Source organism: Furipterus horrens, unplaced genomic scaffold (assembly GCF_987537825.1).
Source record: "Furipterus horrens unplaced genomic scaffold, mFurHor1.1.pri manual_scaffold_9, whole genome shotgun sequence".
Lineage (NCBI taxonomy): Eukaryota > Metazoa > Chordata > Mammalia > Chiroptera > Furipteridae > Furipterus > Furipterus horrens.
In genome coordinates, this window is record NW_028327179.1 from 32,699,716 (window position 1) to 32,722,947 (window position 23,232).

Sequence of the window (23,232 nt, forward strand, 5' to 3'; positions counted from 1 at the left end):
TGTTTTTCTACTTTTAAAATTTAATTGAAGGAATACCATTCAGGGAAAATACAAATGTAAGACTTGTGCAAAGAATGTGTGACAAAATCAAACTGCAAATACAGATAGATCTATAAAATGCATTAAAGAGATGATATTCTTTATTGCTCGTTGACCATAAATATTTGTGTTCCTCAGATGAGTAAATTGTTATTGTCAAGGCTATTTTATGTAATGATCTTGCATGCACACTACATCTTTTCTCTGTGGTGTAACAATCAGCAAGCAATTCAGTTTTCTGGGACCCAAGAAGAACAGGCAAAAGATACAACTTTGAAGTGTAAAATTCATTTTTCCTTGCTCCTATAGGTCCTTCTGGATCCTGTGCTAAAAGAAGAAAACAGTGAGGAAATTGACTTTATTCTTCCTTTCTTAAAGCTGAACCACTTGGGGTAAGAAGTTATGGCCAAACTAGCATGTTTAGAGACTTGTTCGACATTATCTTTGGCATGGTTTCCATGTGTAACTATTAAAGTAGAGGTTAATGTCATTGGATAATCTTACTAATGCATTATTAGTAGATACTATTTCAAGGCTTGTTTCTGTTTTCACATCTAGCTTAGTAGTTTGCCTTGTCTTAGATAACAAAGTCTGAAGCTTATTAGAAATATTACTTTGAGATTTGATTTGTGAGAAGAAATCAATTAGATTTGAACTGATCATATGTCTTGAATAAAATAGTAATTCTTAGAGCTGATACACTTATTTGAAAAGTTAAATCTAAAATCATTACTTGAATTAAAAAATACTTCAAATTAAGTTGTTTCTACAGTATCTTATTAATGTATTAATTGGGATTATTTGTGTTTTCCCCAACTTTTAGACAAACAAATCTGAAAGAACCTCTTAATTTTTTGTATCTCTTATACAGTATGAAATGTCATGTAACATTACCTCTTAGAATTCTCACAGAGGCTATTAGAGATGTAGTAGTAGTGATTTGACTTCCTGTAACAGTATAGTCTGTGTTTTATTTTAAAAATTAAACCATAAAGTAACAATACTTAAATACAGCATAATATTCTTGTATAAAGTAAAATCTCTTTAATTCAGACTCTAATTTTAGAAATTTCTGATATTAAGAGAAGTAAATTGGCAATCAGAGCCAGGAAATAGGTTGAAGTTCATGTTTGTATGAACTACAGATTACAACTGTATTTCAAAGGCGATTTTTTAAGAGGATATAAGTCTTCAATTATCCTAACTTTTTAAAGGCACCCATTTAATTTTAAAAAGGCAAAAAAATTAAAATAATTTTTAAAAGCACCCATTTATGATTATGCTGATTACCAAGCAAAATAATTTTGAAGGAGTTGTTTGTATATGTTAACACAGATTCCTTAAGGAGTCCTAGTTGGACACACTTTTAGTATTGCACATGTTTGAAAGGAAAAAACTAGTTGTAAAGCTGTGACTCAGATTTGGCATTAATTCGATATACTTTCAAGTAAGGAAGAGTTTCTAAGATTTTACTCTTTTAAAAATCATTAGTCTGGGAAGGAAAGTTTCATGCATTTTTATAGCTAGCTTCTGCTCTGCTTCAGTGTTTTATTATGCAACAATTTACATATTTTGCAGAGGAGTGAATTCCTTAGCTGGATCCTCCATGGAGCACATCACTCATAGCCTCCTGGGACGCCCTTTGTCTCAGCAGCTAATGTCTCTTGTGGCAGGACTTAGGAACGGAGCCCTTTTACTCACAGGAGGAAAGGTATGAGGTGACAATGTGCTCATTTTCATTAACTAATAACATTTCATTCCTCTCTGAGTTTTGATCATGTTATATAGGGTTGTTAATACAGGATGTGGAAAACATTGATACAGTACACTAATATTTTTGAGTGCCTATTAGATATTGGGAAAGTGGTGATGAATCAGGTGATGCACCCCTGTGTTTTTTCTGTATCAGTGCATACAATTGTATAACTTCTGTTTTCTAGGATATTGATAGAGTGTGGTGATAAGGTTGATTGATTTTTAAATGTTGAACCAGCTTTATTCTTTTTACACATTGCTAAGTTCATTTTGCTAATATTCTGTTGAAGGTTTTTGCATTTAAGTTCATGAGAGATACTAGCCTATAGTTTCTGATTCTGTGCTGTCGGTTTTACTCTCAGGGTGATAATGAGCTGAGAGGTGTTCCCTACTGTTCTGCTTTCTGGCAGAGATTGTATAAAATTGGTATTCACTCTTCTTTCGATGGTAAAAGTGAAATCATCTGGGCCTGGAGATTTTTTTATTGTTAACTTTTTAATTATAAAGTTGATTTCCTTATTTGTCTATTTTATCTTGGCAGACATTTGGTAGTTTGTAGTTTTTGAGGAGTTGTTCTATTTTTTCTAAGTTGTCAAATTTATGAGCATAAAATTGTTTGTAATGTTTTATTAGTATCTTTTGAATGACTGTGGAATCTGTTGTGAAGTCCTGTTTCCTGATATTGGTGATTTGTGTCTTCTCTCTTTTTCAAGTCTTGCTGGAGCTTACCTGACCTTTTAAAGGGCTTACAGTTTTATTCTCTACTAACAGTATTGTTGCCAGGGGTATAGTGTAGTCTTTGTGAGTCTCTGTGCTTTTTAAATTTTTATTGATTTTAGAGAGAGGGAGAGAGGAAGGGGGACTGAGGGGGACATCGCTTTGTTGTTCCACTTACTGTTGCATTAATTGGCTGTTTATTGTATCTTGTATGTGCCCTGGCCAGGGAATGAACACGCAACCTTGGAGCATGGGGACAATGCTCTAACCAATTGAGCCAACTGGCCAGGGCTTCTTTGTGCTTTCTTTCAATTCAAAATTTTAAGGCTTAAAATTTCTGTTCACTTTTAACTCCAACATAATAACTTTATTTTCCTGTTACTAGCCCAGTTGCTTTCTTCTGATTTTTATTGTCAAAAAAGGTAGTATGTAGCAGCTACTCCAATAATCTAAGTTTCCACATTGGGAAACTAGAAAAGGAAGAACAAATTAAATCCAATGTAAGCAGATGAAAAGAAACACTGGGTTGGCCAAAAAGTTGTTTTTTCTGCTCAGTGACTCTAGTAGTGCTTAGTTGCTTTAACTTCTTTTGAGGCAATTTTGTTAGATTGTATTGTGAAGCTATCATATCAGTGTGCATTAAAAACAAACTCATCAAAATTGTTGAATTTTTATGTAGCCATTCTAATACTGAAGATGGAAGAAAATAAGTGAAATTTCCGACATATTATGCTTTATTATTTCAAGAAAGGAAAAACACAACTGAAACGCAACAAAGATTTGTGCAGAGTATAGAGAAGGTGCTGTGACGGAGTGAACATGTCAGAAGTGGTTTGCAAAGTTTCTTGGTACTATTGATATTTTGGCCAAATAATTCTTTGCAGTGGGGCTGTCTTATGCATCGGAAGATGTTTAGCAGCACCTCTGGCCTCTACCCACTAGAAGCCAATAGTGGGAGATAGCTGACATACTCAAAATAGTCAAATCATTAATATTATTGGGGAAAATGAAAACTGTGTCTTTTATTTTACAGAAAAAAACTGAACAGACTTTTGAGCCAACCTAATAATAAGAATTAGAGCAGAAATCAGTGAATTGAAAACAGGTAATCAATGGAGAAAATACATGAAATCAAAATCTGGTTTTCTGAAAAGATCAATGAAATTGATAAGCTTCTAGCCAAGCTAAGAAAAAAGAGATGATTTGATGTGCAGCATGGTGATCATAGTTAACTGTATTGTATACCTAAAAGTTGCTAAGAGAGTAGATCTTAAATGTTATCACCACAAAAAAGAAATGGTAATAATGTGAGGTGATGGAGGCATTTAATTAACTATTGTGATGGTCAGTTTGCAGTATCTAAGCATATCAGATCATTATGTTGTATACCTTAAACTTACCCAGAATCTTTATATGACAATTACAGCCCAATAAAGCTGGGGAAAAAAAAAAAGAATTTTTAATTTGTCATAAGAGGCCATGATGAAATTTCCATTATTTTATTTTTACATGTTTAAAATTTTTAAGGTGAAACGGAGCACTCAAAGAACAAAGTGCACAAATTATAAATCAAATGGATTGTTATTAAGTAAAGCACCTGTAAAAGAGAGAAAACATAGATTACTAATGTCTGAAATGACAGAGGGAGGAAACCAATGTATATTAAAAGAACTATAAAAACCTACCAGTGTTTAGCCTTTCTGGGGGGCACTATAGCAATACATAGCAAAATTTAAAATATGTAAAAACAACAAAAAAGGTTTTGATGTAGTAATTCCACTTCTAGAAATTATTCTAAAGGTATAGTCTGACAAATAAGTAACTTATATGTATATGTATGTTTATTTTAGCTTCACTTTTAATAGTTAAAAATTGGAAGCTGAATAGACACTTAGGAAGGGGCTTTTCGAATGTTACGGTCCAATATGCCCCACAGTGGCCTTGGACTAGGGAGCAGACTCAGCTTCTTATTTGTTGATAAAGAGGACAGTGGTTTACTGTAAACCCGCATGAATACTGTCATCCTGTATTTCTAAATTTGCATAAGATGTATGTGGAGTGCCTGTAGGAATAATACATGAAAATGATTGACAGAGGTTACTTCTCTGCAGTGGGATGATTACAGATTTTTACCTTTCTCTACTCAGTATTTACAATTATTATGTATTTTTATTGATTATGCTATTACAGTTGTCCCAATTTTTCCTCTTTTGACCTCTCCACCCAGCAACGCCCACTTCCTCCAGTGATCCCCCTTCCTTTGTTCATGTCCATGGGTCATGAATATAAGTTCTTCAGCAACTCCATTTCCTATACAGTATTCCCTCACTTATCGTGAGTATTATGTTCTAGACCCCTCTGCGAAGTAGGAGCCTTACATATATTCTGCACTCTTAAACCTACATAACTTTAACAACATACGTATACAATACCGCAAAATCCCGTGATATAGCAAATATCCGTGATAAATAATTAAATATCATATTTTAGCCCTCGCTGGTGTGGCTCAGTGGATTGAGCTCCAGCCTGCAAACCAAAAGGTTGCTGATTTGACTCCCAGTCAGGGCACATGCCTGGGTTGCGGGCCAGGTCCCTGGTTGGGGACATATGAGAGGCAACCACATATTGATGTTTCTCTCCATCCTCTCTCTCTCTTCCCCTCACTCTAAAGGTAAATAAATAAAATATTTTTAAAATTATTTTAAAAAATTAATAAAAATGAATTAAAAAAAAAAATCCCGCGATACATTGAGGCCGTGATACGTGAACCGCAGTATAGAGAGGGCCTACTGTACTTGCCATTAACATCTGCCCTGCCTATTCTGTACCTACTAATTTGTACTTCTTAATCCCTTCACCTTTGCCCCCAATTCCCCCAGACAGGCCTCCCGCCTGGCCCCCATCCCAATGTTCTCCATATCTATGATTCTGTTTCTGTTCTGCTTGTTTGCTTAGTTTGTTTTTTAGATTCAATTGTTGGTAGTTATGTATTTATTGTCGTTTTAATGTTCATAGTTTTAATCTTCTTTATCTTAAGTAAGTCCCTTTAACATTTCATATAATAAGGGCTTGGTGATGATGAACTCCTTTAGCTTTACCTTGTCTGGGAAGCACTTTATCTGCCCTTCCATTTCAAATGATAGCTTTGATGGATAGAGTAGTTGTGGTTGTAGGTCCTTGCTTTTCATCAGTGGACACTTCTTGCCAGTCCCTTCTAGCCTACAAAGTTTCTTTTGAGAAATCAGCTGAGAGTCATATGGGAACTCCCCTGTAGGTAACTCTCTGCTTTTCTCTTGCTGCTTTTAAGATTCTCTGTCTTTAACCTTTGGTATTTTAATTGTGATGTGTCTTGATGTGGTCCTTTTTACATCCATCTTGTTTGGGGCTCTGTGCTTCCTGGACTTGTATGTCTATTTTCATAATCAAATTAGGGACATTTTCTTTTATTATGTTTTCAAATAGGTTTTCAATTTCTTACTCTTCCTCTTCTCTTTCTGGCACCCCTATGATGTGAATGTTGGTATGTTTGAAGTTGTCCCAGAGGCTTCTTACACTATCCTTATTTTGGAGGACTCTTTTTTTCTTCTTGCTGCACTGATTGGATGTCTTTTCCTTCTTTTTGTTCCAAATCAATGATCTGCTTCTTGGCTTCATCCACTCTGCTGTTGATTCCCTGTAAATCGTTGTTTATTTCAGTTAGTATATCCTTCATTTCTGGCTGGGCCTTTTTATGCTGTTGAAGTACCCACTGAGTTCCTTCAGCATCCTGATCACCAGTGTTTTGAACTCTGCACGTGCCAGATTGCTTATCTCCATTTTGTTTAGTTCTTTTTCTGGAGTTTTGTTATATTCTTTCATGTGGGCCATATTTCTTTGTCTCATTTTGGCAGCCTGCCTGTGTTTGTTTCTATATATTAGGTAAAGCTGCTTTGACTCTGTTTCTTGGTGGTTAGGGTGGTTGGTGACGTGGGCTGTGAAAGAGTTCATAAAGAGAAGAAAGTACAGAGAGCAAAGTTTTTATTTTACTTTCCCAAGAGAGGGAAAGGGCTACGTGCAGAGATATGTACCAGCACTGAGGGGTTGAGGCTTTGAGCTTTTATTGGATTATAAAAGGGTGAGGGAGTTACTGTTTGTGCCCCCTGGACTGTTGGTGTTGTTGCAACACAGGAGGTTTCAGGCAGTGTTGCATAAGCTGCAGTTTGCTCCAATGTTATCTTCTGCCTATATGGGGGCTGGTTCATCACATTCTGTTCTTGCTTTTCAGGATTTTCTAGTCCTGAGGACGTACGCTCAGAAGAATAAAATGGCAGTTATATTCAACACAGTCATAGGCCTGCTCAGCAAATGGCGCCACAATAGCAAATGGTGCTGGCTTTATTCTTTCATTGGTAGCATAGCCTAAAGTAGTAGGTGTCCAGTAGGGTCCAGTGGCACAGCCTCCCCTATTTCCCAAGCTGGGGACTCAGGGTGCCCCCTTTGTGTGGGCTGAGTACTCTCTTCTCTTGTAGATGCGTCTTGATTGCTGTCAGCAGGTCAATGGGGGGTGGGGGGGGCGTTACCCAGTCCAGACAGCTGGTAGGACTGACTGCGACCCCTGGCCAGCTACCACTTCCCTCTGTGGCTTGTGCAGGTGGTTGGGTGGTGCTCTGACTTGGGCAACATGATCTGTAGCTGCCCACTGGGTGCACAGGCTCTGGGGTTTCCCAGGTGGTGCAGGCCAACTTGAGCCTCCCTGTGTTCTGTCTGGGGCCCCATGGTGTAAGCTATAAAGCGATCTGCTGATGGCTGCTGCTAGTGCCGGGCCTGGGGCCACTCAGTGAGAGGTACGGGGCTGCGCTCAGCTGTTGTTTGAGCAGATTTAGCCAGGTCTGAGCCTGCGCCCAGCCTAGCCCTTCACAGGGAAAAGCCACTGTTAACCAGAGTGGAAGGGTTGCATGGGTGGACCTGCAAGTTGAATGGGGCAGACCCTTAGGTAATAATCAGGGCAAGGCTTATCTTGTGAACCAGGTGAAGGAGACTCAGATATGGAGGCACTGCACTGTGACTCTTTGTGGGAGGGCTCAGAACAGGTACAGTGGCTGCTGTCTTCAGTTCTGTCTGAGAGGAGGCCCTGATACCAGACACTTTAGTGTCTCTCCATATGCCACTGGTGCCCTTCAAGCTGCTGTCCTGGTGCTGGAACACAGAGGGAGTGAGTCTGAGTGCAAGGCCCTTTAAGAGAAGAGGCCTGAGAATCCTATAGTTTCTTCTGCCACTCCAGCCCCCACTGGTTTTTATAGCCAGAACTTATGGGGACTTGTTTTCCTGGCACTGGAACCCTGGGCTGGGTGGTCTGGTGTGTGGCTGGGATCCCTTGCTCCTGAGATATCCCTCCATTTTATATCCACCACATGTGGATTTGGGGCCAGCTCGTTCTGTGTCTCTACCCCTCTGTCCTTCCTACCCATCTGAATAAATGTGGTTTCTTTAATTCCTTAGTTGTCGCACATCCATATAGCTCGATTTTCTGATGGTTCTGAATGATAGTTATTCTATATTTTAGGTGTAATTTTGCTGTGGTTGTGTGAGGAGGTGAGCCGCCCTTATCTACACCTCCATCTTGACTGGAATAGAATATTATGTATTTTTACAAATTATTTTATAATCAGGAAAAATTAAACTTTACTTGAAAAATAAAAGTGCACATTGGATCAAAACCCTAAATAATCTGGAGTTGTTCAATTTAATATTAAATGGTTCTACCGACCTTAATGATTTCTGCAGGCTCCATAGTACAGTACACTAATTGGTGGTCAGGTTACATTGTAAGTCACCAAGAAACTGAATTAAAGTTACAGTTAATTTAAGGTAATAAAGAAGTTGGTAATATTTTTCCATTAAAAATAATTGAAGTTAAATAGGAGTAAGTTTCATTTATCTAGAATATATCATATTATTCCCTTCTCGTAACAAATAATGAAGCATTCCTGTTTTTAAAGATAAAAGATTTTATTAGTGATTGTTTTAACTAAGAACTTGTAAAAAACAAATCAGACGTTTATTTGCCATGTAGGCACTATAACTAACATAGGATACATCCAGTTCCCAGCAGCTGAAAAGAAAAGTCCCATTTTAGTAACCCCTGCATATCTCACACAGCAGCTAAATTGGTGTGTACTTTTATTTATCTTTTTACTTTTTTCCAAAGCAATTTATTATTTTTAGTATTAGTAAAAGTCGATTTTGGAGTTAGGGTGGGGAACTGCCCCTTTCAATGGTGGTTATGTTCCTGAGATCGTGTTGTCATCTGTTAACCTTGACCATAGTTACATAATACTTCAGTCTTGCTGTTAAGGCTAGGGAGCTGGAACCTCCTGGTTTCTTGTGGATTGTTATGTGTTTTCTTGGCTAGACTGGCATGTTAAGAAATAGTTTTTTCCCCACTCATCCTGCAGTGCTCTCTTACAACTTCTCGAGTCCAGATTTCTGCTCCTTCCTGTTTGTTTACTTTATGTTAAATGTCACTCACTGTAATGTGATGCTGGAGTTCCAGGGGTGTGGGGTTCCCCCTCATCGGAGGTTTGTTGAGATATCATTGTTATGTAACATATAGTGTATATTCGCTCGATGAGGCTTAATCTTTGTAGTTGCCACAGGGACAGAAACTACTTCTGTGACTGAATACATTGAGAGTTCTTATGCATTGTTTTGTAGGGGAGTGGAAAGTCAACTGTAGCCAAGGCCGTCTGTAAAGAAGCATCTGACGTATTGGATGCCCATGTGGAGATAGTTGACTGTGAGGCGCTGCGAGGTATGACTGTGGTAACACTCTACACAACTCCCTTTTTCGGTGGAAAGACAGAAATGTTATTACTTAATGCTGTTGACTTAATAAATACAAATATCTAATTTGGAATTTCTTAGAAATTGTAAGTCTTTGGCTGTTTTTCTAATGTTTAAATGAATTTTTTAAAACTCCCTCTATTTAATGGAGACCTATTTTCTAGCCAGAACTCTTTGTAGACCATATTACTGGAAATGCCACTCTGAGACAGTTAGAATTCAGAATATACTCGAATGGGTATAAATTATCCCTGAGTTGCTATGGGAAACTGGCAGAGTAGTACTTCAGGGGAGGGGAAGTGAGTGAGTGTGAACAGCACAAAGGAGAATTACAGTTTACCATGTGCATGTCTGTGCTTTTAAAAGTTTTTATTTAGCATTATTATCTATTCAATTAAGAAAATGATTGGAAAGATTTTACTGTGAGTAGTTCTTTTTTTTCCCTTGGTTACCACTTCATATCATTCCAACTCATCATTTTACTTTCAGTTTTTTTTTTAAATCTACTATGTAATAAGAGACTAGGAAGTAGCCTTGGAAAACCCACTATTTCATATGCTATTAAGGTGGTTTCTGCAAGATTACCCATCTCTCAGTACTGTTTGATGCCTCATGTGAAAATTTTGTTTTAGAGCTAAATAATAGGAACTCTTTACATTGGCTTATTAATTGGCATGTTTTCTAGTCTTTGAAAATTAAAACTTTATAATTCACCAGGAAGTTTCAAGCCAAATTTATGATTCAAATATAGCAACTCTAGGATCATTCGTATTTGAGTTTCTCTGAATCTTGATCCTTTGTTTTCATTTACATTTTCCCCAACCTGCTTTCATTTTATTATGTTGTTGTAAGCCATCTGAAATTCTATATGAAAGGAGGCTGGGTATAGATAAATACATCCATACAGAAATTGTGGTAGCATATTTCTTTTTTTAGTTTTATAAAATTCAGTACTTAGTCCTTTGACATGGTATTAATGAAATCATGTCAATGATTAACAAATTATAATGACTGGTATATTAACAAAATATGGATCAAATTTTCATAGTTGAGTCAATAGTGAGCTTTTCTAATGCTTTCAAAAGGTCAGCCTGAACTTTCCCAACCCTGAAATAACATTAAACCACCTGATATCTTCTGTCTTAAGGAAAAAGGCTTGAAAACATACAAAAAACCCTAGAGGCGGCTTTCTCAGAGGCGGTGTGGAGGCAGCCTTCAGTGGTTCTGCTGGACGACCTCGATCTCATTGTCAGCCTGCCTGCCCCCCCGGAACACGAGCATGGTCCTGAGGTGCTGCAGAGCCAGCGGCTGGCACATGGTAATGGTGGCCCTCCTCTCAGTGGTTTCAGGCCTTTTATCAGGCGGTGTTTTTAGTCTTAATGGTAATCTGCTATCTTCATAGAATATGTCTATGTTATGTATTGCTTTTGAGCTTCTGGTACCCTCCTACAGTTGTTTTGTATTTGCAAAATTGGTAGTATAAGCATTGTGAAGATTCTGCAACTTCATGATCAGCCTTTTGGGCCTTTTCATGCTCCTGTACTGATTAGAAATGGCTTAATTGTACAGATTTACTCTTGCTTTGTTCATTTGACAAATGCTTGTCTAACACTTGTGCGCAGTCTAGATTTTCAAAGTCTAAGAGGAGAGAAAAGTAAACAGACTATTTTAGTTCAGAATATTGATAATAATAATGACAGCTGCTGTGTGTTGAGTGCCCATTCTGGGCTATGGAATTGCTTTGTACTGTACATATAAATATTCTGGTTTTACAGGTAGGTAAATAGAAATTCAAAGAATAGGTAATTTGATCAGGGTGACACAACTAGGAGGTGGGGAAATATGCTCTACTTAAGAGTACTACAGGGTACTATGGGAGCACATACCCCAAATTGGGGGTGGTATAGGGGTTGAGGAGTTATCAGGGAAGGCTTCTTGGAGGAGTTGATAATTGAGATGCATTTTGATGAAGGAGCAGAAATTAGCATGAAGCAGCTTCGTGCTAATGAAGAACCTTCCAAAGGAAGTGTTGACAGGCAAAGGTACAGAGGTACAAGAATCATGCTGTGTTACGGAATAATTCATGGCAGGAGTTGAGAATTCAAGGAGAAGACTAGGCAGGGGCACTGGAGGATTGGGCAGCATTCAGCTGCCTCAAGGTTCTTGGGAGCAAAAATAGATACAAAATGCAACCACAATGGCTCCGGTTATTATACGCTAATGTCAGTCTCACATTTTAAATCCTGTAGCATTCACAAGAGTTGTAGTGTAGTGTTTAAGGGAATACTGCCCATGTCTAAATCAGGACTCAGATATATGCCACTAATGCCTGGTTCTGTTTTGACCTCATACTGACCAAACTTGCAAGGCTTGGGGTGGAAAGAGATTGTTCAGGAAGTCAGGAATATGAGCTGTATTTTGCTTTATTAACAATACAATATGGAAATTTATCATCCTTCCATAACATTTATTTCAGAGACTCCTTTTCATTTACTTTATAAGATCCAGAAGTCAGGAACCTCACTAGGCATTGTTCTGAGTATACAGTGCCTCGTATGTCTCCTCCACTAGATTGCTTGGAGCCTGGCCAAAAATGTTAGGTCCTTAATAGATAAATGAGTGAATGAATGAATGAAAGATTTAATTTTTAAAGGGTATGAAGGAACCTAACCATTCATACTCTGCCTTAAAGCATGACTTGAGGTTATTATTTTAATGAATGTATAACTTAAAATTTTTATGTTTATGTTTACTAAACTTTTACACTATATTGCTTAATTCTAGCTTTGAACGATATTTTGAAAGAATTTATTTCCATGGGAAGTTTGGTTGCACTGATTGCCACAAGCCAGTCTCAACATTCTCTACATCCTTCACTTGTTTCTTCTCAAGGAATTCACATATTTCAGTGTGTCCAGCATATTCAACCTCCTGATCAGGTAACATGCTGCTGGTGAAGATTGTTGAAATATATCCTTTATGTAAATTATTTTTCAATTTTATTAATTATTTATGGCTTTAATCTTATGCTTATGTTAATGATCTTAAGAATATTTTAAAAGTTGGCATTTGGTGCATATTGTGCTTAGAAACAATTTTCAATTATAACTGTCTGAAATGTTACTGTGTACTTTCTGAGGAAATAGCTTTTTTGAAAGCAGCATTTCTTCTTTTTTTAAACTAAAGTTTTCTTTTTTAAATTCCATTTAAAAAGAAACAAAAACCCTAAAAATTCTGGACTGCTTCAGTTTTTCATTGGTGAAATCTGTACATCATTGGAATTAGAATTTTTTCAGCCTTATTGAGGTATAATTGACAAAATTGTATTTAACAACATGATGATTTGATACACATTGTGAATATTTACTATAGTCATCTTAAGACATTCATCACTTCACATAATTACCTTTCTTTCTAAATGTTTTTTATTTTACAGAGAGGGGCAGGGAGGGAGAGAGAGAGGGTGAGAAACAAACATCAATTGGTTGCCTTCCGTATGTGCCCCAGGGAAGTGAAACTGCAAGCCAGCCATGTGACCTGACCGGGAATCAAACTGGTGACCGTTTGGTTCATGGGACGATGCTCCAAACAACTGAGCCATACTAGCTGGGACCATAATTATCTTTTTTAAGCATTTTTTTAAATGAGAAAGAGCAGTGAGAATGCAAATAAATGTATTTTAAAAATTTGATTAACTAAACTTTAAAAAAAATTTTTTTTACCAGCACTAATATTCTGTACCCACTGTGATTCCAGCATCCAATTCCAACATGTTAGTCTTTCCCTCACACCACTAAGCAATTCTTGGACACAAGCTGGGTGTCCTACAATTCAACTCAATTCTTTTTCTATTTTTTTAATTTAATTTTGATTGTATTTTTTTTACATTACCTTTTAGTCCCCTTTTACTCCCCTCCCCTCAACAATCACCACACTAAACTCAATTCTAACACCATCTACCTGGAGATGGGTCAGATCCCACCAGTTAAGGGCTCAGTCACACCAGACAGCCCTCCACTTCAGATACCAATTTCAAGACCAGGTTGTTACCTGCGCTTCTGACTAGGTAAATCAGAGGTTCCCACAACCCTCTCCTTGGGTTCGATTAATTTGCTAGAACAGCTCACACAATTCAGAAACTAGTTTACTCACTAGACCACCAGTTTATTACAAAGGATGTTAAAGGATATGAATCAATAGCCAGATGAAGAGATTCATAGGGTGAGGTCCTGTCCTCCCAAAAGAGCTTCTGTCCTGTGGAGTTTGGGGCCCAGCACCTTGGCACATGGAAGCATCTGGTTCACCAAATCAGAAGCTCTCTGAACGCCCTCCTTCAGTTTTTTTTTTTTTTTTTTTTTTTTTTTTTTGGAGACTTCATTACATTGCCATAATTGATTAATTATTGGCCATTGCCAACTGATTCAACCTCCAGCCTTCCCACTGGGAAGTCAGAAGCTGGGTCTGAAAGTTTAAACCCTCTGTTTATGGTTGATTCCCCTGGCAACCAGCTTCCATCCTTAAGTGCTTTCCAAAAGTCACCTCATTAACATAAGCTCAGGTGTGATTGAAACCAGTTTGTTATTACAATATCAGGACACCTTTATCATTCTTATCACTTAGGAAATTCTCAGTTTTAGGAAATCAGTGCCAGAAACAGAGACAAAGACCAAATATATATCTTTCATATTATAAATCACAGTGTCACAAGTACCTATGGCTCATCTGGGACTGGCAAGAACATTTTAACTTAAAATTCTTACCTAGCATCTACCCTAAATATCCAGAACCTGTGCTAATTAACTGTTACTGAAGAGTAAAAGTATTATACCTGTGATTAAGAAAAATAGAATAATAGTAGTATAGTGGTATTGGTCACTGAACATGTTTTTAGAAATAAGTTTTATAGGAACACCAAAAAAAAAAACAACACTCTTAAAGGAGCCAGACTTTACTAAAAAGGCTTCTTAATGCAGAAAGAAATAGCAATCATTTATCAGTGTGATTTTTAAAAATAACTTATTGAGGTATAATTGAAGAAAAATTCATTATTATAAAATGTACAATTTGATCATGCCAGCCTGATAGTTCTCAAAATATATGTACAAAAATTTACAACTGAGCAAAAATAGAAATTTGCATTTTGTTTTTTCTTCAGGAACAAAGATGTGAAATTCTGCATAATGTAATAAAAAATAAACTGGACTGTGATATAAACAAGTTCACTGATCTTGACCTGCAACATATAGCTAAAGAAACTGAAGGGTTTGTGGCTAGAGATTTTACAGTGCTTGTGGATCGAGCCATACATTCTTGTCTCTCTTATCAGAGTATATCCACCAAGGAAGGTACGTTTTACTATTAAAACCAAAATTTGGAATCTTCATTCCATGATGTGGAAGTGTAATTGTAGTAAGGCAAGAATATATTCCATTTTAGTATTCAAATATGTAGTTATTTGAGTAGAAAATTGGCATTGCCAGCTAAGATGGTTGGCATACTATTTTGAAAATTCATATACAGACAGGACTACCAAAAGTTGTTTTGTTCATTTTAAAACAGAATTAGTTTTAACAACACTGGACTTCCAAAAGGCTCTCCAAGGATTTATTCCTGCATCTCTGCGAAATGTCAACCTGCATAAACCTCAGGACCTGGGCTGGGATAAGATTGGTGGATTACATGAAGTTCGGCAGATACTTATGGATACTATCCAGTTACCAGCCAAGGTACTTAAAATGATCGAGTACGTACTCCCAGAAGAACCGTGGAGTCATTGGCTTCAGCTTTATGTGTTGGCCTGCCCAATCTCAGCTTGATTCAATAGCTATTTACTTAGTTACCAAAGAAATGTCCAGCACTGTTTTTGGTATGCTAACAGATTTTTAAAGTATTTGTTGTACTCCTTGCCCATAAGAAACTTATAAAGAAAGCTGGATGATATTTACAGTAAATACATTTTAATGTGAATTTCATATTTCTTATATTTTGCTTGACACATTCAGGTTGTACTAAAGCAAAAGAGCTGTCAGCTGGGATTTGAACAGAGATAGGTAGGAATAAGCTGGAAGGCAGAAGAGACATCTAGGTCACAGAACTGATGTGAAGCCAGATTTCCAGACTCTGGGTGTCAGTCCTGGGAAGGCAGAATTATCAGGCAGCATAGACCAGGCAGATGGCAGAATATAGGGGGCAAATGTAGATTGCTCTTTAGATTAGAAGGTTGAGTCTAGCAAGTAGTGTGTCTGAATCGGAAACCTGAGACATAGGATCATGGCATGAGATCAAGGACCCATGCCAAAGAGGAGAGAAATTGGCGAGTAAGAACCTTAGTGTAATTAGATGGGAGATTTTACTATTACCATTACAGAACTTTTTTACTGTTTCTCTTTCTTTGAATATACATAGGTGTCATACCTTGCCTATGAACCATATAAGTGGAAGGCAGTGTACTTGTTAGAGACTTCTATTTTTTTAATGCAGTAATTTTATAATGTTAAATATAGTACTTTTATGTCAGATAAACAGGGAAAAATGGAAAAAATTAGATGCTACATGGATTTTATGTAAAACGCGTACCACGGTCCAACTGAGAAAAATCTAAGGTAGTTATTTTGAGTTCATTTATTATTTTGAATAGTAATTTTACTTTCTATCATTGCTTTGTTAATAAAGGTGGCAGTTACCACCATCTGAATATTTTTTTCTATACATTGATCTTTGGCTGCTGCTTAGTCATTTATTTTAGACCTGAGCTCTTTGTCATATTTTTGTATTTTTCAGTACCCAGAATTATTTGCAAACTTGCCCATACGACAGAGAACAGGTGTGCTGTTGTATGGTCCTCCTGGAACAGGAAAAACCTTACTAGCTGGAGTAATTGCACGAGAGAGTGGAATGAATTTTATTAGTGTCAAGGTATGTTTTGCATTTATCTTTTTAATTCTTTTTTATTGAGGTAAAATTTATGTAACAATTAACTATTTTAAATGTGTGCAATTCAGTGGCATTTAATGCAGTCACAGTGCTGTGTTAACCACCACTTGTTCCTAGTTTCAAAACTTTTCCATCCCATTCCCTATTTCCTCCTTCCCCGGGCAACCACTGATCTGCTTTCTGTCTCTGTGGATTTGCCTATTCTGGACAAGTCATATAAAAGGAATTATGAAATATGTCATCTGTTGTGTCTGGCTTCTTTCACTTAGAATAATGTTTTTGACGTTCATTCAAGTATGTAGCATATACTTTAGTCCTTCTGTGCCTGAATGATATTCCATTGGATGGATATGGCACAATTTGTTTATCTGTTCATCATCGGTAGACATTTGGGTTGTTTTCACCTTTTGACTATTACAAATGATACTGCTATAAATTGTGGACAGATTTCTGTGTAGACATGCTTTCATTTCTCTTGAATATATATACCTTGGAGTATAATTGCTGGGTGATATGGTAATTCTATGTGTAACTTTTTGAGGAACCACCAAACTGTTTTCACAGTGATTGCACCATTTTATGTTCTCACCAGCACGTATGAAGGTGGCTCCACATTCTTGCCAACACCGATTATGTTTCTTGATGTGGGTTAGTCTCATATTTGGAAAGCTAGTAAGAGCAGTTATCCACTTATTAGTTAAAGCTGTGAGGCATATTGAATAATGAGCCGCTGCTCTTGTAGGTCTTATTATCTTCTTAAGGCAAATCTTCATGCATTATAAATAGAACTATACATAAATAGATCAAAGAGCACACTATACTGAGGGAGAAGAAAACCTAGAAGAACAGGAGCTAGAGACCACATTGAGGCAGGAAGCCAGGTTCCTATGGCTCAGTTATTTGTTGGCTGTATTTCACCTTCACTTGTGTCACGCCAGGTCTAAGGTTTTTCAGATATAATGTGAGTGTGGTAATTAAGGGACATGCTAGCATGTCTTGTAGTCCATGAGGAATGCCTCATAGTCTTCTAGTCTGGGGTATGATATCTTAGTTATATATATATATGTATATATATATATATATATATTTTTTTTTTTATATGAATCACCTAGCTTGGTGCTAGGCATACTGGAGTATTTTATTTTATTTTTTTTAATTTTTTAAATGTCTTTTATTGATTATAATGTTACATTTGTCCCAATTTCCCTTCCCTCTGCTCCCCTCCACCCGGTGGCCCCCCTCCCTCCAGTTGTCCCCCCCTTTTAGACCATGTCCATTAATTGTGCATATAGTTCTTCTCAACCTCTCTCTGTCTATTCCATTCCCTCCTACCATGATCCTTAATTCCTATATCATCTCCCTCCCTCTCCCCGTTCCCCCTCCCTGTTGACCTCCCCCCAATATGTTCCCCATACCTATAGTTCTTTTTCCACTCTCGTTGCCTGTTTAGTTTGCCTTTGTTTCAATTCCCTAGCTTCTGTTGTTGTTTCTTGTGATGCAGTTTTCATTTTAGATTTCATAGTTTTGATCCTCCTTTTTCTAAACCAGTCCCTTTAACATCTCATATAACAGTGGTTTGGATCTAATGAACTCTTTCAGTTTTATTTTGTCCTGGAAACACTTTCTCTGCCCTTCTATTCTGAATGACAATTTCACTGGATAGAGTATTCGTGGTTGTAGGTTTTGGATTTTCATTACTTTGAATATTTCTTGCCAGTCCCTTCTTGCCTGCAGGGTCTCCCTTGAGAAGTCAGCTGATAGTCTAATTGGGACCCCTTTGTACATAATTCTTTTCTTCTCTCTTGCTGCTTTTAAGATTCTCTCTTTATCTTTAACTTTTGACATTTTGTTTATAATGTGTCTTGGAGTGGTTCTCCCTGGGTCCAGTTTTTTTGGAACTCTCTGCTTCCTGGACCTGTAAGTCTATTTCCTTCCCCAAGTTTGGGAAGTTCTGCTTTATTATATTTTCACTTAATTTTTCAATTTCTAGTTCATCTTCTTCGCCCTCTGGCAAACCAATGATTCTTATGTTGGGCCTTTTATAGCTGTCCCAGAGGTTTCTGATCCTCTCATCCTTGCTTCCCGTTTCCTCTCTCTGCACTGGTTGACTGTTTTTTCCTTCTCTATGTTCTGGTTTGTTGATATGAACTCTGCATTTTTTTTCCTCACCATCTGTCTCGTATGTGGTTTTGTTCCTTTCATTATGAGTGTTTTTTGATTCTTTCTCATCTTTTTCCAGATCTTTTGTTAATTTTGTAAGCCACCTGATAACAATGGCCCTGAACTGAGCCTCTGACAGGTTTCTTATTTGTTCATCTGTCAGGTTCTTCATCTGTTGCCTGGTGAGCTGCGCCACCGGGATTTCTATAGTTGTCTGCCTCATTTTGACAGATGCGTTTTGTTTTCTTGGGCTGGCTATAGGGGGCAGTGCCTGTGTACTCGTCACGACCCAGCCTCTGGTGGCAATCCACAACCTTTTTTGCCGCGCCGTGGCCCTTTGTCGTCACAACCCAGCGACCGGCGCCTATCCGCAACCTATTTCGCAGCCCTGTGGCGCTTTGTGTGGGGGCAGGGGTCCAAGATGGATTCACACAGTTATTCCGCTAGGAGACCGGGATCCATCCTCCCACCCTCTGGGCCTCACTATTCAAGGCGATGTGGTGGCTGCTTTCCCCAACGTTGGGGTTGCAAGCTGCTGAGGTTCAACTGCAGCCGGGATTGTTCTCCCTGCTGCTGGGATTGTTCTCCCTGCCGCTGTCCCTGGCGCGACCGCAAACAGCACCACCCACTTACGCTCTTCCTACCTGCCCAAAGGGCGCCGCTGGTTTATAACTTCATACGCTGGGCTTCCGTGTAGCTTTATTTTCTGGAATTTCTAGTTATCTTTTGTTTTGAAGTAGTTGTATTCCTCTCTAGTTGTAGAGGGAGACCGAGCGTGTCCGTCTAAGCCTCCGTCTTGGCCGGAAGTCCTTAGTTATATTTTTAATGTCCGGCGATATTAGTTTACCAAAGACTAATAAGATTTAAGGCATATATTGTAACTTGATTAATTTATAATCTGAAAGCCAGTTTAGTAATTTACTATCGAGTTAATGCCTACCTTTCTTTCAGCCGGTGGAATGGGCAGTCCCACTTTCATGTGTGGTAGATAAAAATTGGAATGGACACCTTGGGGGCAAGCAATCCCAGCCCCAGGCCAGACCGCACAGCCTGCAGTTCCAGCACTGGGAAAATAAATCTCCATAACTTCTGGCTATAAAAAACAGTGGGGGTTGGGATGGCAGAAGAAACTGATAGTCTTTCAGGAGAGTCCTTCAGGGCCCACATGGTGCTAGAATGTACGCAAACCCGCCCACTCTGGGAACCATCACCAGGGCAGCAGCTAGAAGGGTGCCAGTTGCATATGGGAAGAAGGTGAAGTGACTAGAAACAGGAGAGCAAGTGCCAAGCAAGCCTCAAGCAGCCAGACAGCGGCATTGTCACCTCTCTGGCCCCACCTCCACATACAGAGCCAAAAAGGGGTGAAGAGGATTGCCCTTTCCTAGCAAATAAGTGAGGCTCCGCCCCATACAATTTAACAGGTGCGCTATGACAGGGAGTCAAAGCAGGTCTACCTAATACACAGAAACAAACACAGGGAGGCTGCCAAATTGAGGAGACAAGGAAATATGGCCCAAATGAAAGAACAGAACCAAACCCCAGAAAAAGAACTAAACAAAATGGAGATAGCCAACCTATTAGATGCAGAGTTCAACACAATGGTGATAAGTAAGGATGCTCAGAGAACTCATTGAGTACTGCAAAAGCATAAGGGAAGAAATGAAAGCTACACTAATGAAATAAAGAAAGATTCACAGGGACCCAATAGTGAAAGGAAGGAAGCTGGGGTTGAAATAAACAATTTGGAATATAAGGAAGAAATAAAACATTCAACCAGAACAGAATAAAGAAACTAAAATTCAAAAAAATGCGGAAAGAATAAGAATACTCTGGGACAACTTTAAACGTGCCAATATCCGAATCATAGGGGTGCCAGAAGAAGAGGAAGAGCAAGAAATTGAAAGCTTATGTGAAAAATTAATGAAGGAAAACTTCTCAAATTTGGCAAAGGAAATAGACATACAAGTCCAGGAAGCATTAGAGGATCCGAAACAAGCTAGACCCAAAAAGGACCACACCAAGACACGTCAAATTAAAATGCCAAAGGTTATAGATAAAGAGAGAATCTTAAAAGCAGCAAGAGAAAAGCAGTTAGTTACCTACAAGGGAGTTCCCATAAAATAATCAGCTGATTTCTCAAAAGAAACTGCAGGCAAGAAGGGACTGACAAGAAGTATGCAAAGTGTTGAAAAGCAAGGACCTAAAACCTAGATTGTTTTGGTCACATATCCTGATCAGTATTTGGTCTTTTCAAGGTAATGATTTTTCCACTGGAGATCACTGTAGGGCTTGTTCAGGTTATATTTTAAAGATCCCAATTTAAAAGACTATCCTCATTATCGATTTTGTTACATGTAGTCAGGTTTGTTTTAGATTATATATTCTTCAACTTCTGTACAAATAAACTGGTCTCAGTAATAGAAGATGCTGATTAAAGTATCATAATTCATCTCAATCCATATTTTTTGGAGTCTCCAAAGATTTGAGACAGATGAAACATTTTCCCTTTTTAAACCATTCATTACATTACTAAACAAATAATTACTCAGTACGTAATATGTGGCAGGCATTGTTTCTGGCACTGGGGATTCAGGAGTGAACAAAACTGCCTTTTTGGAGTTTGCATTCTGCTAATGGTGAGAGACAATAAACAGACACATTCAGTGTGTAATACACTATCAGGTGGTGGTAGATGCTCTTTAGGAAGACAAGCAGGATAAGGAGCTAGGTGCAGAGTCACTTGAGTAGGTCATAGGTGGAATTGTTGGGTAAGGCCTTTCTGAGGATGTGGCATTTGGTAATAGATCTAAATGAAACAAAGCAATGGGCCATGAGACTATCTGGGGACAAATAAGTGTTCTCGGCAGATGAAACACCAGGTGTAGAACTTGTGGTATGATATTTATTCCAGCCACGTAATTTTAAATGTGTTTGACACATTTATTTAATCATTAAAAATTTTTATGACTGCATTTAGACTTAGTCATAAAAATTATATTTTGTTTTTAAATAATTTTATTTTAATTTATTTTTATTTTATCTAATAGGGGCCGGAGTTACTCAGCAAATATATTGGAGCAAGTGAACAAGCTGTTCGGGATATTTTTATTAGGTTGGTTCCACATGAGTGTTTTTTAAGTAACTGATTATTGATATTTATCAGTCGATGCTTTTTGGTCTTCAGTTGTTTTTTGTTTTTTTAGAACTGATGTTTGAGACCTGTGATTTATGTGAAGAACAAAGATTCTGTTTCACTAAATACCACTTAAATATAAAACATTTTCAGTATTAAGTTTTGGAAATTATTTGGTTTTATGTTTACAATAGAAATATTCTTGAAATGCTGAAAGTGGAATCATAAGTGGTTATTCAAAGGAATCTCAATGTAGATCCTTATATAAGCCAGATAATCACTGGTTTATCTCTTTTTTTAAATTAAGATTCCATGTGGGCAACTTAATTAAAATAGAGGATAGCTATTGCTGCATTTATATAAAATACATACAAATGAGCTACTACTTAAGAATCAAAATAATTATTTAAATGTAATCAGATTACAGGGAGTTTTCAAATTAAAAGGCTACTTTGATTCATTCTTCTAAAATGTATTATAAAATAAGGCATTAGGAGAATATATGTAATATACATATACATTTTGAAGAAACATAATAAAATAAAGTCTTGTATATCCACCACCCAATTTAAGAAATGGAACATTATCATGAAAGCATTATTATAAATAAAGACAGTCACCGCATATTGACAAAAGGGTCAATTTACCAGGAAGATAGTACAATTCTAAAATTGTTTGCATCTAATACTATAACTTCAAAATATTTAAGGTACAAATTGACAGAAATGCAAGGAGAAATTGACAAATCCACCCTCACAGTACTATTTTAACACAGGTCTCAGTAGTTAGGTTGAGGTTTTAAAAATAATAAAAATTTAGAAAATTTAAGCTATATTCAACAATATTGATCTAAGCATATTTAGAACATGTACCCAACAACTGGAGAATATGCATTCTTTTCAAGCACACATGGAACATATTTAAAAACTGGCCATATGCTAGTCCATGAATAGCAATTGCCGTATGTTTCAAAGAAAGTATCATACCAATTATATTTTCTGAAAATACAAGTTAAAATAAAAGGATAATCCCCTCCCACTCATTTAGATATTAAAAATAAGCTCTTCTAAATAATTTATGGTTTAAAGAGGAAATAGAAAATACTATTAAAATGAAAATACTATTTATTAAAATTATAAGATGCTGCACAACTTCAAGGAAAATGTATAGCCTTAAATTCTTACAAAAAATATATATATATACCTACTGGTATCCATTTCATGAAATTAGGAAAGTATAGGTATAAACTAAAATTAAAAGGAAATAATAAAGGTAAGAGCAAAAATTAATGAAACAGAAAAAAGTTCAATAGGAAATTCACAAACCCAAATATTTTTTGAAAGCCTGGTATAATTGATAGATCTCTAGGAAAACTGATAAGAAAGCGAGTATGAATAAACTATGTTATTAGGCATAAAGGAGGGACATGATATACCAGAAATGTAAAAGATAATAAGGGAAAGTTATGGAATAATATATAATAATACTATATATTATTACATATAATAATAATACCTTTGAAATAGGTGACATAGACAAAAATATAATTGACCAAAATCGCAGAAAGAAGAAACAAAATCCGAATAGTTCTATAACTATCAGAAAAAATTGAGTCACTTGTTAAAAATCTTTACACAAATCAAATATTAGACCCAGTTGGTTTTCTGGGAGAG

General features: G+C 37.1%; 1 protein-coding gene across 4 annotated transcripts in view; it reads left to right on the top strand.

Annotated features, from left to right (window-relative positions):
- Positions 1-23,232, top strand: part of PEX1 (peroxisomal biogenesis factor 1) — a 53,084-nt gene that overhangs the window by 13,859 nt on the left and 15,993 nt on the right. For all 4 annotated transcript variants that reach the window (XM_090287239.1, XM_090287238.1, XM_090287240.1 and 1 more), the window contains exons 9-17: positions 349-431; positions 1,618-1,750; positions 9,205-9,301; positions 10,481-10,651; positions 12,118-12,272; positions 14,489-14,678; positions 14,893-15,059; positions 16,114-16,248; positions 21,474-21,538. In XM_090287239.1, the coding sequence (XP_090143365.1) occupies positions 349-431; positions 1,618-1,750; positions 9,205-9,301; positions 10,481-10,651; positions 12,118-12,272; positions 14,489-14,678; positions 14,893-15,059; positions 16,114-16,248; positions 21,474-21,538 (1,196 nt within the window). The remainder of the gene's footprint in view (positions 1-348; positions 432-1,617; positions 1,751-9,204; positions 9,302-10,480; positions 10,652-12,117; positions 12,273-14,488; positions 14,679-14,892; positions 15,060-16,113; positions 16,249-21,473; positions 21,539-23,232) is intronic.